An 18,879-nucleotide genomic window follows, 5' to 3' on the forward strand; every position below is an offset into this window, starting at 1 on the left:
AAGATACTTAAAGTGCTTCCCTTCCCCCACAAATCTTGAAACTGAAGATAGCATTTTTAGTCTTTATTGTAAGACTATAAAAAACCTTGGAAATTGTGATCTCTCTTTAATTTCTTTGTGAATTTGATTCAGTTGCTCTTTAAGCTCTTTTTTCTTATTTAATTTTTATAACAAAGTTTGACAATGGATTATTTTTCAGAACACCCACTTTTGCAGGCGGCCTTTTTTCCATATCAAAAGAATATTTTGAATATATTGGAACTTATGATGAAGAAATGGAAATCTGGGGAGGTGAAAATATAGAAATGTCTTTCAGAGTAAGTTCATAAATATAGTACATTATAGTACAATATAGTACACATTCTGTTCTAATTAGCTGATACAGATCATAGATGTGTGCAGCCTTTACTTTTATGTGCTTTCTAAAATTTAATTGCTAGAAATTTTAGAATAAGGGTATTTCTTTTAAAATGTAACCTAATATATTTACTCGTTGCTGCCAGTGTAACAAGAGGATTCAGTTAAACGCCTGTGTCCAGCCAATAACACCAATTAATGCACTTGTAGCTACTGAATTCTAGCCAAGATAAATATAATTCAATCTAGTGCTTCAGGAAATGAGTTGATTATCAAGGGAGTCAGAATGGAAAAACATTTATGTATAATTTTTAAAAGACATTAACTCTTGGGATTAAATGAGCTTTTTTTCCCTATGCATATTAAAAGTTAATATGAGAAACAAAACAAACTCTGGATGGCCTCCACATATACTTATTTGACTTCATGAGTTTATTTTCTGCAAGGACTCTCTCATTCATCTTTCATCCTTCGGTCTGGAACGTAGTGGGAAAATAACTAGGAGTTAGAAGATTTAAGTTTTAGCTCTGGTTCCATCACATAATGGCAGTGATGATCGTAGCCAAATTTGAACTGCTCAAAGGAGGAGTCTTTTTTTTATCCATTTAAGTATTCCCAACCCCTAACACATGTTAGATTTCAGGCACAATTTGTTGAGTTAAAAATACCACTGGGTTGTCTCATTTGCCCTAATACTAGCACAGATTATTAAACATATATTCATTTTAGATTTTTTGCTTAGTGACTATTTATGGCAGAACTGATTGCTAAGATATTTAAGTCAGTAGATATTGATTTAATAATTTTCCATTTTATTTAGAGTTAATGCAAATAAGTGTTTTTGACCCTCTGTTTCTAAATAGGTGTGAATTTTTTTATAATGACTGAGTACTGTACAAGCTTAAAAGATTGTACTTGGTTATTATCTGGACTTCTTTCTCTCTCTCTTTTTTTTTAAGATTTTATTTATTTACTCATGAGAGAGAGACAGAGAGAGAGAGAGGCAGAGGGAGAAGCAGGCTCCATGCAGGGAGCCCCATGTGGGACTCGATCCTGGGTCTCCAGGATCACACCCTGGGCCCAGGGTCTCCAGGGTTTCCAGGATCACGCCCAGCACTAAACTGCTGAACCACCAGGGCTGCCCCAGGACTTGTTTCTTAATTACAAAATTGAATATGCAAGGGGGAAATAAGAGTCTGGTTCTGCCTACTCTAAGACTGCTAATTCCTGCCATAGATGAGAGAATCTTTGGTTCAAGTGAGGTGCTCATGTGCCTTGTATAAGAAGATAGAAGTCAAAAACAGAAGAATCTTTGGTCTTTGGTATGAGAGAGCTTGCATAATTGTTTGCAAAAAAAGAAGTGTGGGGCTTGATTTTTATGAAAGTTCTGAAATCACTATTTTGTTAAATTACTTTCTGAAAATATGCCTTTGTGGTCTTTAGTTTTTGTACCATTTCATAAAATTGTTTTTTATATTTAAGAATTTAAGTTGAACTGGCAAGGGACAGAGACTATTTGTGGAGACTATATATAAATTTTTATATTTTGTTTTTATTAATATCTTAATGAACTTAAAAGCAACACTTTGATTTTTTAAAAATACTGTAAATTAAACAAATATCATTAATTATCAGGTATGGCAATGTGGTGGGCAGTTGGAGATTATGCCTTGCTCTGTTGTTGGACATGTTTTTCGCAGCAAAAGCCCTCATACCTTTCCAAAAGGCACTCAGGTGATTGCTCGCAACCAAGTTCGCCTTGCAGAAGTCTGGATGGATGAATACAAGGAAATATTTTATAGGAGAAACACAGATGCAGCAAAAATTGTTAAACAAGTAAGTTAGAGCTAAATAATTAAGTTACAATAAAAGTCCACACCAAGTTCACATATTCTTTTTCTTATTTGAGTCAGTTTAAGCATAAAACTTTTTTTTAAAGATTTTATTTATTTGAGAGAGAGAGATGGAGAATAGCAAGAGAGAATATGAACAGGGGGGAGAGGAAGAAGCAGGCTCTCCACTGAGCAGAGACCCATGATCGTGGGCAGACACTTGACTGACTGAGCCACCCAGGTGCCCCCAAGTAAAAAACTTTTTTAAAATTTATTTTTTAAGTCGGTTTTTTAAATGCAACATATAATAACTTATTGATGCCAGTTTTTTCTTTTTTTTAAGGAAAAATCAAATAAACTGCTTTTTAAAAAAAATTCAGGCATTCCCCTTGTTCTTTAAAATGGAAGATATTGGGGCGCCTGGGTTGGCTCAGCGGTTGAGCCTCCGCCTTTGGCTCAGGGTGTGATCCTGGAGTCCCGGGATCGAATCCCAGAATGGAGTCCCACATCGGGCTCCCTGCATGGAGCCTGCTTCTCCCTCTGCCTGTGTCTCTGCCTCTCTCTCTGTGTCTCTCATGAATAAATAAATAAAAAAATCTTAAAAAAAATAAAATGGAAGATATTTAGTTTTTGTAACTGCCTTGGTTCAGTATTTTCCTCAAACTAAGATTAAGTGGAACCACTTTTAACTGGTTTTGGGAGATGTGATTGACACCTAAATAAAGGTGCTAAGTTGGTTTTTGAACTGGGTATGGAAACAGTGTCAGAATGTGGCAGGAGAATAAACCCAGGAATATCAAGGCTTTTTTTCTTTCAAGTTCTGGTTCCACTGCTTGCTGGGTTACCTTGGCAGAGCCCCCTTTGCAACTGTTAAATGGGATGACACTCTATAGGGTGGTCGAGAGATTGGCTCAACACGGGGTGCATGCTCAGCCAACCTTTTCTCTGCTTCCCCGTCTTGAGAGGCGAAATACTTGCCTGTCTCCCAGAGAAATTATGGCACTCTTGTTACTGATCTCACATGGATCAAAGCTCTGCAGAATTATGATGCCTAATACATTGGAACTGAGCTCCAACAGGTTCAGTACTGGTTGTAGTTAATGAACTAGACTTTTAGAAATGTGCTTCAGTGAACGGCACCCAACCCTCTGTAAGAAACAGTGCTGATTTTAAGAGGGTATATATTGAAATTAAAGGGCATCAACATTTTGACTGTTACAACAAAAGGTCTGATTACCTCTTTCCAGCTTTTCTCTCCAGTATCTCCCTGTAACATGTCAGTAAGATGCAAAGTCAGAGCATGCCTGGGTCAGATAGCCATCTTTTTATTTAAGGCCACCAGGCCAAATTGGGCAGACTGTGTACTGCACGCGGGTCCTTGGCCAAGCAGATAAGCATGTGCTAACTGCAGCTTACACTCCCTTATCACTCACAAGGGGGGAAGTGAACCATTAAACCCCTATTTTTACCACAGGGCAAACAGATCTTGTGATAAAATGCATAACCTAGCCGGAAGTCCTTTAGAGTTTTATACATTTTGCAAAAACTTAGACGTTGGCAGAGAAAATATTTACCTTAATTGAAATGGTAAGCTTGGGCATTTAAACTTTTTGCATATTTAGGTAACAAATATAATTTTTCCTTAAAACTTTGCCTATAGACCAAATATATTTTCAGTTTAATAGTGTTCTTTGAAAATTGTTTTCTTGGGGCATCTGGGTGGCTCAGTGGTTGAACATCTGCCTTCACCTCAGATCATGATCCCAGGGTTCCGGGATTGAGTTCCGCATCAGGCTTCCTGCATGGAGCCTGCTTCCCCCTCTGCCTGTGTCTCTGCCTCTCTGTGTCTCTGTGTCTCTCATGAATAAATAAAATCTTAAAAAAAATATATTTTAGAATGGTTCAATTAGTGCAGAGCCCGAGGTGGAGCTCATTCTACAACCTGAGCTAAAATCAAGGGCCACACTTATCTGAGCCACACAGGTGCCCCAGCAACTATTTCTTTATACCTGCTTCCTCACACCTCACTTTACAGATCATTTTTGGACATAAAATTAGGATCAATTTTGAATTCTCCCACTACCATTTCTCTAGAGATCTTTGCCTCATGAGGGAGGTTGAGTAGCACAAAGAAAGAATAAAATAGCATTATGTGAGCACCTACCGTGGTAACTTAATTCTTTTTCAAGGCAGAAGCAAGCAGGGAGGCATCTTTATTGCCTGAATAAATGGTGAATGCAGTTAAATTACATCTTATATTTTGGCCTAGAATTTTTTTAAGACACAAATATAAATGCAAAGCATAGCATTTGAACTTCTTTATCAGTACTGTTTTGATTAAGCATTCTTTTTACTTCTCATCTTTCTCTAGAAATCATTTGGTGATCTTTCAAAAAGATTTGAAATAAAGCACCGCCTTCAATGTAAAAATTTTACATGGTATCTGAATACTATTTATCCAGAAGCATATGTGCCAGACCTTAATCCTGTTATATCTGGATATGTGAGTATTTTCCTGATCCTTTTTACTTGGTATATGCCTCACCACAGATATTTACATGGTTCAGGGAAAATTGCTGAAATACTTTTTGGTTTATGGCTTTTAAGATTTCACATTACTATTTATTAATACTATTTCCTGAAATTATTTGAAAAAAATATCAACCACATAGATTAAAACGCTTTTTTTTTTTTTTTTCCCTTTAGATAAAAAGCATTGGTCAGCCTCTGTGTCTGGATGTTGGAGAAAATAATCAAGGAGGCAAACCATTAATTTTGTACACGTGTCATGGACTCGGGGGAAACCAGGTGAGCCCTGCACTACTCAAAGTCCTCCCTTCTCACTGGCACTTACAAACACGAGTAGGCTGTCAGAAGTCCCAAATCAGCTTTGTATTCAGTTAAATGAGTGTTTAAAATGTTTTAGGTTAAGTTTGGCAATTAATATTAAAGTTGCTGAGTACTTGATTCTGACTTCATTCTGATTCTGAAAACAATTTGAAATGGCTTACCCATTCTGTAAAAAGGCAGATGAGAAAATAATAGAACAAAGCCATTTGAAATTTAAAAATGGGATCTTCTGTATGGATCTTTGATGTTGGGGCACTACTGGCAAGGTGATTTTGCAAAATTATGCATAAAGGCTGTATTTATTTAACTGCACTCAATAGCAAGTTCTAGGGCAGCCCTGGTGGCGCAGCGGTTTAGTGCTGCCTGCAGCCCAGGGTGTGACCCCAGAGACCTGGGATCAAGTCCCACGTCCGGCTCCCTGCATGGAGCCTGCTTCTCCCTCTGCCTGTGTCTCTGCCTCTCTCTCTCTCTCTCTCATGAATAAATAAAGAAAATCCTTAAAAAAAAAATAGCAAGTTCTATTCAGTGTTAATACCAAAAGAACAGTATTATAAGTTCTTTGCAAGTCGTGGTATTATTTCAATATGTTGTTAGGTAAAGGCATGTTCTTGATTATCCTCCACTGATGATATATCTGCTTGTTACCACTCTTTGTTTAAACAGTCAAGACTCAAATGTCACATGTCACTACTTGGCCTACTCTGGGCACAGAACTTATTAAAATATCATTTCTAGTATTTAGCTTCTTGCCTTGCCTTTTACAAGTTAACTCCTGGAAAGATTGGACTCTTTCATTTGTTCATTCAACAAATTCACTGAGTGACCCCTGCTTGCAGGATATTCTACTGGGTTCAAGCAATTTAGATTCTAACTCCTGCAGGAAATCTACACTTCAAAGACAGTGGTTACAGTCAGCATGATAAGGTCTGGGATAAAGCATTCAGACTGCTTTATGGAGGAGGGCATCTGAATGGATTAGGCTGGATGCCCAGACATTTTCCTTGGAAAGAGGACATTTGAAAACATTTTTTGGAAGGTGCCTAGGAGTTAGTGAGAACCTGGTGGGAATGAGAACTTGTATTCTTGAAGGAGAAGAAAAACATATGTAATTTTGGGCATAAAGAAAAATAAAACAGGGTAGGTGGATAATGTGAACATGCGGGAGGGGGAGAGGTGTTTGTTTTTGGAGGTTCAGGAAGACTTCTTTGAAAAGGAAACATTGGAGTAGAGGCTTAAAGGATCTGGGGAGGAACCGTGTTCCAGCAGAGGGGGTGCATGGTGAGAGGCCAGTGGCAGGTAAATGGAGCTGTCAGAAAGTCAGTGTGGCCGCAGCAGAGTGGTCCAGGAGGACAGGGTGGGAAACAAGGTCAGAAATGTTGATAAGCGGCTTGGTCATAGAAAGCTTTGCAGGCCTCCCCTAGTAAACTTTTTAAGAAAATGGGGACTCCTGGTGGCTCAGTGGTTGAGCATCTCCCTTTGGCTCAGGGCATGATCCTGGGGTCCTGGGATCAAGTTCTGTATCCGGCTCTCCATAGGGAGCCTGCTTCTCCCTCTGCCTATGGTTCTGCCTCTCTCCCTATGTCTCTCATGAATAAATAAATTCTTAAAAAAAAAAAAAAAAGGAAGGAAATGACTCTGATTTCTAGCACTATAATATAGCCATTGGTTTTATTTTGGTTTATTCCCTTTAAATTTTTTTTTTTTAAGTTAAGCACTGCATTTGAACTCCTTTGCAAATTTACTTGAGCACTAAGTGTTTTAGAGCTATCATCCAACTTGATCATTTCTTTCTGCTCCCTTTTACTGTTTTGACCAGATAATATTTTTGTAACATAAAGCTCCACTGTAACAGCACTTGTACATGCCAAGTAAAAATAAGTGTTTTGGAGACGCCTGGGTGGCTCAGCAGATGTCTGCCTTCGGCCCAGGGCATGATCCTGGAGGCCCGGGATCGAGTCCCACATCGGGCTCCCTGCATGGAGCCTGCTTCTCCCTCTGCTGTGTCTCTGCCTCTCTCTCTGTGTCTCTCATGAATAAATAAAAATAAAAAATAAATTAAAAAAGTATTTTGGTAATGTGGCTCTGTTGACCAATATACTGGTGCAATGCAGTGTAAGTCATTATGGTTTTGTAGCACTTAATGCTTTGCTTCTCTGGCTTTCTATTCCAGGGTATTCATCCTCATTCTAGGCTATGTCTCTCCAGTGTTCCCAGGTGGCTATTTACATATTCTTTTTGGTTGCCCAAGTATCTTCAGCTACTTCCTGTTCCTTATAAATTGCCTTTCAAGGATTAAAAAAAATATAATGTGGGTGAAGTAAAATACTGACTTTTGTACCATCTTTGAAATCCTAAGATTTATCTTTCTTAAAGAAGTATAACCAAAGTGCTGTTTTCATGATCTCCTCTCATTTTCATTCAGTGTCTCCATCTGAAGAACTATCGGTTATAAAAATGATGGATATATTTGTGGAAGGAGCTAAATTAAGCATGAGGCCAAGACCAGGGGAATTCAAGATTAATTCAGCTAATGTTTGTGGAGTGCACATAAAGGGGTTAGAACAGCCCCTGCTTAGCCCATAATAAGGGCTCAATAAATATTATTGCTAAGACTAATTATTTCATTATTGAAAATCCATTATGTTCACTTATTTTATCTTTGGAATGTCAACATTATGACATATTTGCTTTGTAGTGGATGTTATTACAAGATACGCTGCCTGACTTTGGTCCATGGTAAAGCCAGCTAGCTACTAGCACGCACAATTCCAATAGAGTGCTACCAAAGTTATTTCTGGTGTACCGTAGGAACCCTGGAAAAGGCTGTAATCTCGTTCAGTACGACAAGCTCAGGGAAACTAAAGAAGCAAAGTAACATTTGAATTGACTTTCGAAGGATTAAAAAGGAATTTGCTGGGCAGAGGAGGATCCAGAAGGATATTTCAGGCAAAACACAGTAAAGCAGCCTTAGAGTTATGGGTGCATGTGTTCTGCATTGGTAAAATTGTGTGAAAAGAGCATGCTGTACAGTGCAGGCTCTAGTGGTTGATAGAAGCTTGAAAACGGAAGAATTCATGTACTAGTTGAGGAGTGTGGACTTCCTCTAAGCAACAGTAGTGACGGAAGAATTCATGTACTAGTTAAGGAGTGTGGACTTCCTCTAAGCAACAGTAGTGACTCACTCAAGTAAGGGAGGTAGGGCATCAGGTAGGTGTTATGAAAGACTAACTGGCAGCAGAGTGAAATTGCAGAAATTGCAGGTAGCTTGACCTATTACGGTAGAGATTCTGAGTGCCGGAATAAGAGAAGTGGGGTACAGAGCAAAGTGGGATGGTGACATCTGAGAGGGAAATTCAGTAGAACTAAGGAACTAATTAGTTCATTAGACATAATGGAGAGAAAGAAACATTAATCCTGGTAATAATAGCTAAGATGAATTAAAAGTTTACCATGTACCAGTTATTGTTCTGAGTGTTTTTACATATATTAACCCTTTATCCTCATAACCCTGTGAGGTAGGAACCCATTTTCACAGGCAAGGAAACTGAGACATGGAGAGTACCTCATTTACTTATTCCTAGTGTTAATAGAAACTCCATTAATTGAGATGAATAAGAGAGAAGGAACACTTATGGAGAGAAAGAGGCAGTTAATGTGCTTGCTAGACGTTTCCGGGTCCTTTCCTGTGGTGTACCTGTCCTAGCTAACCTCCATCCCACCTGCTTACTTCCCATTTCTGACATGGGAGGAAGATAGTCTCTTACATAACTACCCGCTGGTGATAGGCTGGAAAAGGGTTATAGCATCTTCTGTCATTAAAAGCTCAGCTTATGTTTCTAATACCTATTTTTTTTTTTTTAGTATTATTTTGTTGAGTACACAAAATAATGACTTCATTATTCAGAGGGTTGCTCATTTTTTAAAAATCAATATTATTGGACCATTATCTTGCAGCTGAGGATATATGATGAGGATACAGGTCAGTAATAGCATTGTTCTTTTCACAGTATTTTGAATACTCGGCTCAACATGAAATTCGGCATAACATCCAGAAGGAATTGTGTCTTCATGCTGCTCAAGGTCTTGTTCAGCTGAGAGCATGTACCTACAAAGGTCACAGGACAGTGGCCAGTGGAGAGCAGATATGGGAGATCCAGAAGGTACCTCAGAGCAATTAATTCATCCCTTTATGTAATTATTTTGATTAGCTCTAATTGCTTATCTGGGAAAATGCATTAAACATAGCATATTAATGTTATCCATCAGAATTTCTCTTTGTTAACTTTGTTATTGTGTAAGTCTACCAATGTGATAAGAGAGAATGACTCTATGCTTAGTGAAAACATGATTTATGCAGATCAACACTTTTGTGCATTATTAATAATAGTTGCTCATATTTGTCTTTTTAGAGTTTTTACAAGGCTTCTGGCAACAGTCACATTTTAAAAATCGTGGCAGAGAGAAAAAAAAATCATTATCTTTCTCTCACCTAAAGTGATCCTCTTCTCCTCTTGTAGTACTTTTTTAAAATATGAATTTAGAATTGAGAGAATACGCAAAAGATCTTTTCTGTTTTTAAATCTATGTGTTAAGGCTTAGCTGGGATATAGCAGTTCTTACCTAAAAATTGTTTTGTGCCCTACTAGAACACTAAAAGACTTATTTTTATAACTTATAATTTTTAAAGAATTTGTCACTTATGGATATACTGATGGGATGGTTCTTACTTGAAAATTTGATTCAGACCTTACTCTCTGTACGTATATTTATGTACTACCTTCTGTGAATTGAACAAGTAGTGTCATAAATGGCATTGTTTACAATAGAAACCAACAAGATCTTATCAGACAAGGCTGACCTGAGAAAGATTAAAAATTGAGAATAGTGTACATTTGGTAGGTCAGTTTCCTTTAGCTTAGATAAGATCATAATGTAGTTTTCATGTTTATCAGTTAACTGTGAATCTTGAAATTTAATGCCTGTTGTGTTTCTTTTTTTTCTAGGATCAACTTCTATATAATCCATTCTTAAAAATGTGCCTTTCAGCAAATGGAGAGCATCCGAGCTTAGTGTCATGCAATCCATCAGATCCACTCCAAAAATGGATTTTTAGCCAAAATGATTAAGTGTTCCTTAAAATTAAGGAGTTGAAAAAGGAGATATTCTTTCTCATAAAACTGTGACTAGGCATACACTGTAGTTTTTGAAAATTATGCAAAAGCAGCTAATTGTAACTTATTCCAAGTGCATTTTTCTTATTTATATCTTAAAATATCTATGTAGCACTGCTACAGAAATCTTTTTAAGTTTCCGTTTCAAAGCACAATGACTAATAATACCAAAGACTATTTTGAAATGTCCAGATGTAGGGAAAGAGATGTTTACAGTATGATGAAAATAATTTTCTAAGTAAAGTGATATGTGTGTGTTTTGTACCTTAAAGATACGCATAGCTACATTCGCACACTCACAATTTAAAATATTTCTTCTAGCTTTTTGGGGGGAGGGAGAAAGATTTGATATTGTATTTTTTTAACTACATAGAAGTGGATCAATGAAGGTCAAGCATTGGCCTTTGTGTACAAACCAGGAAACTTTTATAGATCTAGAATTTATTATATAAAAAAATGCAGGTAAACTTATTTGCCTTTTGTTTACTTATCTGTCATAGGTTTCCTTAAACATAAAATTAAATGAATAAGGAGAATATTTTTAACACTTCAATATCTTGGCAAATTTTAAAATATTTTTTAGTCTGAAGCCCACTTGACTTGAAGCACTTAAATCTTGCTTAAAAGACATTTCTTAAATAACTATACTGTGTGTTTTCCCAAAGCAATTAAAAAAAAAAACAAACTATAAATTACTATCTGTTGAAAAAGTGTCTTTTCTTTCTGCTGGCCTTTATTTCTTACCAAAATTCACTAATCTTGAATGTTTGTGAAATTGAATTTCAAATGCAGAATACTTGACTCATTTAAGACCTAAAATTTTATTTTTTACTGATTCAATCTAGATTGTCTTTGTAAAGAATTTTTTTCATCAAAAAAGCCTTCTATGTGGAAAACACAATAAAATGAATCCTTATCACTGTTGTAATTATTTGCTTTAAATTTCTTTCCTCTTTTGGATAAAATATATAATTCATGTTAGATGAGGGGAGCATGAATTTTGTATACTTAATTTCTGATTAATTTCTGAGTACCTGTCCTAGAGTCCTCAGATATTTCTTAAGGAGTACTCAAGTATTTCGTGATAATGGCATAAGGAATAAGGAATGGACAAGATTCTATGCTAGATATTTTGAAGTTTTATATGAAATTCTGATATTCCTTGAACATCTGATAGAGTAATTTTTGAAAGATGTGATACCAAAAAAAAAAAAAAAAAAAAAAAAAGATGTGGTACCTGCATAGATTTAACACTCTTTTCTTTTTGGTCCATTTTATATAGAGATCTCTTATATTCTTATTCAAGAAGTAAAGTATGATTAGCTTCATATTTTAAATATTGCTGACACTCAGTTGTACTAAAGAAAATATTTTTAAATTATTGGTCCCATCGTCTATTTGTAACTTTGAACTTGCATTAAAAGACCTGCATTCTTGGGGTCTGGGGGTGCCTGGGTGGCTTAGCAGTCAGTGAGCAACCAGCTTTTGGTTTCTGCTCGGCTCATGATCTCGGGGTCATGATCTCCAATTGTGAGGCTGAGCCCAGCGTTGAGCTCCAGCATCAGCCTTCACACTCTGTGCAGAGTCTGCTGAAGATTCTTTGCCCTCCCTCTCTTTTCCTCTCTGCTCTTCCCCAACTCACAGGCACTACCCCCTTCTCTCAAATAAATAAATGAAATCTTAAAAAAAAAAAAAGACCTGAATTCTTTATTACAATGCCAACATTTATTTCAATACAACTAACATTTATTATATGTCTGGCTTATGCCAAAGTTATGATAGGCAGGATAAGTCTTATATTGCCTCTGGGCTTAGGTCTTATGGAACAGAAAGACAAATAATTTTGAAATAGCGTAGAAACATCTGGGTGGTTCAGTCAATTAAGCAGCTGCCGTAGGCTCAGATCATGATCTCAGCGTCCTGGGATCGAGTCCTGCATTGGGCTTCCTGTTCAGTGGGGAATCTGCTACTTTCTTTCCCTCTGTCTGTCCCCCCATCATGGGGTCTCTCTCTCTCTCTCAAATAAATAAAATAAAATAAAAAGTTTTCTTTTGAAATAGCATAGTGCATGACATTATGATTTATATTTCACGATATGACAGCCTATTCATATTTGATATTTCTTTACTAAGATTTTTATTACTATAACTAAATATTAATATGTATTGTGAAATATGCACTGATGCCCACTTACATGCACAATTTCTGTTTCTCAAGTTGTTACTCTAAACATCCAGGAGCAAATGCTGCTCTTAGAGTTCACTATATCTAATAAAACAAATCCTCAAATTTGGTAATGAAAATGTATAAAAGCATACTTTAAAAAAATTCTGAGTGCCTCTGTGTATCAGTCATGTGTTGTCATGTCAAGACTCAACCTAAACCTGTTTAGATTAGTTGGTTTTATTATGGCCGTATTAAATGCATCAAAGGTAGAGGCCTTCTTACCTGATTTGGGAGCCTCAGGCTTGTTCAAGTGTCACATAACTGACTTCATTAGGGACTTACCCTTCAGGGTAGAGGTAGTATCTTTAGAAAGTCTGAGTTTTGAAACAATGCTCACAGGAATCTATTTATGAAGTCTGGTTGCCACCTACCTGAGAGATTTGAATACACGTAAGTGTGAAATTGTGGAGCTCTTGCTCAATTTCAAGCGACTATGGCAAATAGTCTAATTGCTTCACAAGACCCGGCATGTTGCCTTCATTCCAGAGGACTGAGTCCCCAGAGCTCTAGATTAGATTAGTAAGCTAGCTACACTGCCAAACCTGCTAGGGTTAACCCGATGGGTGGGTTTACTTAAAGCCACATGTGACTAGTCACCAGAGAAAATAAGCAATATACTAAAATTGGTTATTACTATAACCAATGATGATAAACTTTGAAGTCCATATATTGCCAGATAATTGGCTTCACTGTTGTTAGACAATGGTTGTTTATTTTTTATTTTTTATTTTTTTATTTATTCATGAGAGACAGAGAGGGGCAGAGACACAGGCAGAGGGAGAAGCAGGCTCCACGCAGGGAGCCCGACATGGGACTTGATCCTGGGTCTCCAGGATCATGCCCTGGGCTGACAACTGCGCCAAACAGCTGAGCCACTCGGGCTATTTTTTTTTTTTTTGTAAGATTTTATTTATTTATTCATGAGAGACACACAGAGATAGAGGCAGAGACACAGGCAGAGGGAGAAGGCGGCTCCCTGTGGGGAGCCCAATGTGGAACTCAGTCCCAGGACCCCGGGATCATGACCCGAGCCAAAGGCAGATGCTCAACCACTGAGCCACCTGGGTGCCCCTGTTATTAGGCAATTTAATTAAATCCTATGTAAGCCATCAAAATATAAGTCCAAAAATACAGGGAGCTGTTATTTTTTTAAAAAACAAGGTTGAATGCTTTTGGGGAAAAAAAGTCAAAATATTTTTTAAAAATGCGAAGTTATGTGCATGAGAACTATAATAGAAAAACAAATAGAAGATTCGGCACTCAAATTGCTTCCAATTTACTTTTTTAAAAAGCAAACCAAAGTATCTTCAGACAATGCCTTTTTAGTGTGGTTTGTGCAGGAAAGATGTTGCATAATTCTCAGAAACCAATTCATACTCAAAAGGCCTTGGCCTTTCAATGGAATGTTTGTGAAGAAATTCATATACATACAAATGTAGGAATGAATATGTGTGTTTTAAGTTAGTAGTATTTGATATATATCTTTTTTTTAATGGTTTTCTATTTTACCTACATTTTTCAAATTATCACTTATCAGCCCAACTGCATTGGAGAGCTTTTCCCTGCACACATGTGTAGTCCCTTTGCTCTTCAATGTTCAACGATATTTAGGAGATATCATTTGTGTTTTTGTGGTTGGAGTAGGCATCAGGGACTAATGATACACAAAATGGCCCTCATCTTAAAGAACTGTACAGTCCAGCAATGAGGTATTGTAACAATGATATTTTGGAGAGAAACAGTCCATGAGGAGTCAACACCTTCAGCCTTCAGTGAGTCCATTGCCAGGAGCAAGAGGAGAAAAAACAGTGCCTTGTATTTTAGGGGTAAATAGGTAGAGTCATGCTTCTCAGACTTTATTGTGCACACCTGGAGATCTTATTAAAATGCAGATTCTGATTCATTACGTCTGAGTAGAACCTAATATTCTGTATTTCTTTTTCTATTTCTCATAAAGCTCATAGATGAGGCTTTTTTTAAGCTTCTGGTCCTGGAACCACACTTCAAGTAGAAAGACTACTCCCTGGACCAATGTCTAGGATTCTTTGACAACACTATTACATTCTATTACAAGACTTCCATTATGTTTTACATCCCTGGTTCCCTCAGGCATCACCATACAACAGTGCTCTCTGTTGTCCTTTGCTGCCATTATGGTTCTCTGGCGATTCCCACATCTTTTGTATATCCCTAGCTTGGCCAACTCCTCCACCCATCACCTACTCTGTCCATCGCCTTCTACTCCAGTTCTTTGATCAGAAAACTCCCTTGTGTCAACAACCTGACAACAAATTCTATTCTTTGTCTTAACTTAAGCTGGACATCTATGGACACTTCTTATTCCTATCTAAGGGCTGTTGTTTTTTTTCTATCATTCTTCTTGTGCTTCAAACTGAGGATTTGAAGTAGGTGCATCCTTTCTTCAAAAATGTCCCATGAAGACCATGCCATGTGGATATATTATCCGCCCTTTCTAGCTGTCGTCACTATAAATCTATAGATCATTTCTCAACTCATTCTTTTCATTCATTCAATATTTAAAAAAAATTTTTTTTAATTTATTTATGACAGTCACACACACACAGAGAGAGAGAGAGAGAGAGGCAGAGACACAGGCAGAGGGAGAAGCAGGCTCCATGCACCGGGAGCCTGACGTGGGATTTGATCCCGGGTCTCCAGGATCATGCCCTGGGCCAAAGGCAGGTGCCAAACTGCTGCGCCACCCAGGGATCCCCATTCATTCAATATTTTAGAACTTTTTTGACTTTCTTTCTTCTTTCTTTTCCTTCCTTCCTTCCTTCCTTCCTTCCTTCCTTCCTTCCTTCCTTCCTTCCTTCCTTCCTTCCTTCCTTCCTTCCTTCCTTTCTTTCTTTCTTTCTTTCTTTCTTTCTTTCTTTCTTTCTTTCTTTCTTTCTTTCTTTCTTTCTTTTCTTTCTTTCTTTCTTTCTCTCTTTACTTCTTTATACCTCTACTTCTATCATGTTCATGGGTGATTTCAACATCCATGCAAATAACTCCAGCATCTGTGCTCTAATTACTTGACCACCATATTTCTTCCCTTCAGCCACCCTGTCAGCATCACTAATAACCATTTTTTTCTCTGATAGTTTGATCATTCATAAACTCTCTAACTACCACTTCTTGTCCTTCTGGATCATTCATGCTAGTCCTTCCTCTTAAAGAATGTCCCCTATGTCTTTGAGACCTCCAAACCATTGATCTTGTTATTCACTATCAACTGAGTCCACACCTGATCCAGAATGGTTTGTTTTTCATCATTATAATAGTTATAATGAGAATTGCCACTCTCAATTCACATGTTCTTTTATTTTTTTTTTTAAGATTTTATTTATTCATGAGACATACAGAGAGAGTGGCAGAGACACAGGCAGAGGAGAAGCAGGCTTCCTGCAGGGAGCCCGATGTGATACTGGGTCCTGGGTCTCTGGGATCACACCCTGAGCCAAAGGCAGATGCTCAACCACTGAGCCACTCAGGCATCCCTCAATTCACATGTTCTTTTCTCCATCTTCTTACTTGAAAAACTCCAAACCCTGGATAAATACAAGTATTTACAAAATATTTGCATCCTTTACCCTTGTATCCTAGCAGTTGGCATCCTGGGATAACACCCTTATTACCATCAATCTGGGAACACTCCTCTCTTTTTCTCTTGTGTGGATTTTATGCCTTCCTCCTTTTTGGTTTGCTTCCTCATTTGGGAGTACACCATTTGGTAATTTTTTGTGGAAGGGTTCAGGATGCATACTTTCTTTGAGAGCTTTATACCTGAAAATACCTTCATTCTACCCTTAGATTTAATATATTCCCTGAATATAGATTTCTTGGTTAAAAATAATTTCTTTAATTGATATTTTGAATTTTCTTCTAAATTCCCATATTGAAAAATCCAATGCATATTTTATTTTTTGATCCTTTGTTAGTGATCTTATTTTTTTTTCTCTCTGAAAATTTATGGGTCGTCTTTTTACCCTAATGTTCTGAAACTTCATAATGAATGTTACATTGCTTTACATTTTTCTGTGCTCCTTAAATACTCACGCCTTTAAATTCTGAGAAATTTTCTAAATATTTCTTAATTTTATCTTTTATATTCCTAGTTTCTTTCTGGAAATCTTATTACATCAGACATCTAATATATTGACCTTCTAATATATTTGGAAGGGATCTTTGCTTGCTTTATCCCATGTCTTTGCGTATGCTATTTTCTAGGAGATATTCTGAATGTATTATTCTAAGCCTTCTATTGAGTTTTTAAATTTCTATCGCAATTCCCATGAGCACATTCTTGTTCTCTGAATGCTTTTTGTATAAGATTTTGTTGTATTATGTGAATGCAATTTTTTCCCCTTATCTTGTAGGACTATTCAGGGTAGTTTTTTTTTTTTTTTAAGTTTTCATCTATTTGCATGGACTGTTTCCTCTGACCCGCAGTATTTTTCCCATTTTTTTTTTTTTTTTACTCTCTTCATTTCATAATAAATAGTTTCCTCAAACGTCTGGTGATACTTGCCTGTTTAACAGAGGAGTATTGAATGCTTATTAGAAATCTTTGTAGTGTGGGGAGGACTTGTTGACTGTTGTCTATCTTGTAGGGTGACTTGATGGTGCCCTATACTGGAAAACAAAGTGACTAGTTAGATCCACAGAGAAGAATCTTCCAATCACTTTTCTGGAGAATGTAAACCTAACTGCCATCGGAAGAAGGCTTTAGTATGAGAGTCCTGTCCTAAACTGTGCTAGATGTTCCCTGTTCTAGAGACACTTTGGTTTTACACTTTCCAGTGGATGTCTCTCACTTTCCAGTGGATGACTCTCTAGGTTTCTTCTTGGTATCAGAGAGGATCTTGGGATCAGACTGGTAGAGTTGTAGCTAGTCTTCCTCTCCCAACTCCATTTTCTCCTCACTTCCAGAGTCACCTGGTACCACCAGCTCTTGAAACTTTTAGTGGTCTTGCAATGCAAAATGGATTGATTACTGCCCTGCTTCCTCCACTACTAGCTTTGGATGAATCTTTCTTCATTCTGTTGACATTCACTACTAATTGATTTGTTTTTCAAACTCAGAAATTTGTCCTTGAAACTCCCTTGCTCTTTCTCCCTATGGATTTGTGATTTTTCATTTTATCTTTATTGTCATTTTCATGGAATTTTGGAAGGGACCAGAAGAAAATAAGTGTTGAATCTGGCATTCTGAATAAAACAAAAAACAAACAAACAAAAACCTTCCATTCATTCTTCAATGACCTCCAATCTATCTTCTGTCACTAACAACTTCCAAGTTGCCAAATCCAATGTTTCTTTTCCTGTCCTCAAATATCTAAGCTCTGCAGCATTTGAAATGATTGACTACAGTTTCACTTTTGAAGTTTTTGAAACTCTCTCCTCTCTGGGCTTCTATGGCACCACAAGCTTCTATCTCCAGTCCTACTGCTCTTCTCCAAACCCTCATATCTCACATGGACCAGGATGATCTCTTAACTAATTCCCCTGCTTTTTTCTCATTCCATTCGCTGATTTTTTTTTTTCACAGCAACTAAAGTTTGTGTTCTTTAAATTAAAAAACACATTGCTCCCTTGCCACTGTAATCTTCCAAGGGTTTCCAGCTGTTCTTAGAATGAAAACCATGCTCCTTGCTTCAGCCTGCAAGACCCTAGATCACCCAGTCCTTGCCTATTTCTCCTGCTTCATCTATGAGCACTTCTTCTCTGGCTCATTGTGCTCCAGACACGGCAATTGTCTCTTCTATTTGTCTCATAGTTAAAGTTTTTTCTTCTGTAGAGCCTATGTTTTCTTTGCCTAGATGCTCTTCATAACAGTATTTTTATGTTTCAGGTCTTAGCTCAATGATATTCTTAGAAGAAACCACCCTTCATAGGGTAACTCAATCACTACTCCACTACCCTGTGTATTTCCTTTGTTAAATTTGCCACAACCTGAAATTATTGTCTTAATTTATGTGTAAATTTGTCTTTTATCTCCACTAAAATGGGCTTCATGAGGGCAACGTAAGGAGCAATGAAATTCATGTCACATTACAATTTAGGTAATTCAGTATACTTATATATGAAACAACTATTTTTCAAGGATAGTTATATTAAACACATTATGTGTACCAATGAGGAAAGTCTGTAAACAAAGGAATGGAAGATGAAGAGGAAAAATGGATAAAAAAAAGGGGAGATAGGATTTTGCTTGGACTGATAAAGATAGATCCAAGTTTTTAAAAATCTTAATGGAAAAACTTCTCTGAATTTATATATTATTTCTTCAAAACATGTTTTACAGAGTCATAGATTTATTTATAAAATCCTATAGTATAAGAATAATGGAGCCAAAAAAATAAAAGTACTAATTCACATAGGAGAGTAAGTCCATGAAATCCTTTACCTAAAGAGTTTATGTAGGTGGAAAGTTTGAG

At 37.0% G+C, this 18,879-nt stretch overlaps 1 protein-coding gene across 3 annotated transcripts in view; it reads left to right on the forward strand.

Moving 5' to 3' along the window:
- GALNT3 (polypeptide N-acetylgalactosaminyltransferase 3) overlaps positions 1–11,138 on the forward strand; it is a 43,543-nt gene extending 32,405 nt beyond the window's left edge. For 2 of the 3 annotated variants that reach the window (XM_077883453.1, XM_077883452.1), the window contains exons 6-11: positions 200–317; positions 1,993–2,193; positions 4,561–4,692; positions 4,896–4,997; positions 9,047–9,199; positions 10,043–11,138. In XM_077883453.1, coding sequence (XP_077739579.1) covers positions 200–317; positions 1,993–2,193; positions 4,561–4,692; positions 4,896–4,997; positions 9,047–9,199; positions 10,043–10,165 — 829 coding nt within the window. In that variant the 3' untranslated portion in view covers positions 10,166–11,138. Of the gene's footprint in view, positions 1–199; positions 318–1,992; positions 2,194–4,560; positions 4,693–4,895; positions 4,998–7,209; positions 7,254–9,046; positions 9,200–10,042 lie in introns of all 3 variants that reach the window. The other variant, XR_013371855.1, reaches the window with a different exon arrangement.
- Positions 11,139–18,879: the final 7,741 nt, after the last annotated feature.

Source organism: Canis aureus, chromosome 34 (assembly GCF_053574225.1).
Source record: "Canis aureus isolate CA01 chromosome 34, VMU_Caureus_v.1.0, whole genome shotgun sequence".
NCBI classification, from domain to species: domain Eukaryota; kingdom Metazoa; phylum Chordata; class Mammalia; order Carnivora; family Canidae; genus Canis; species Canis aureus.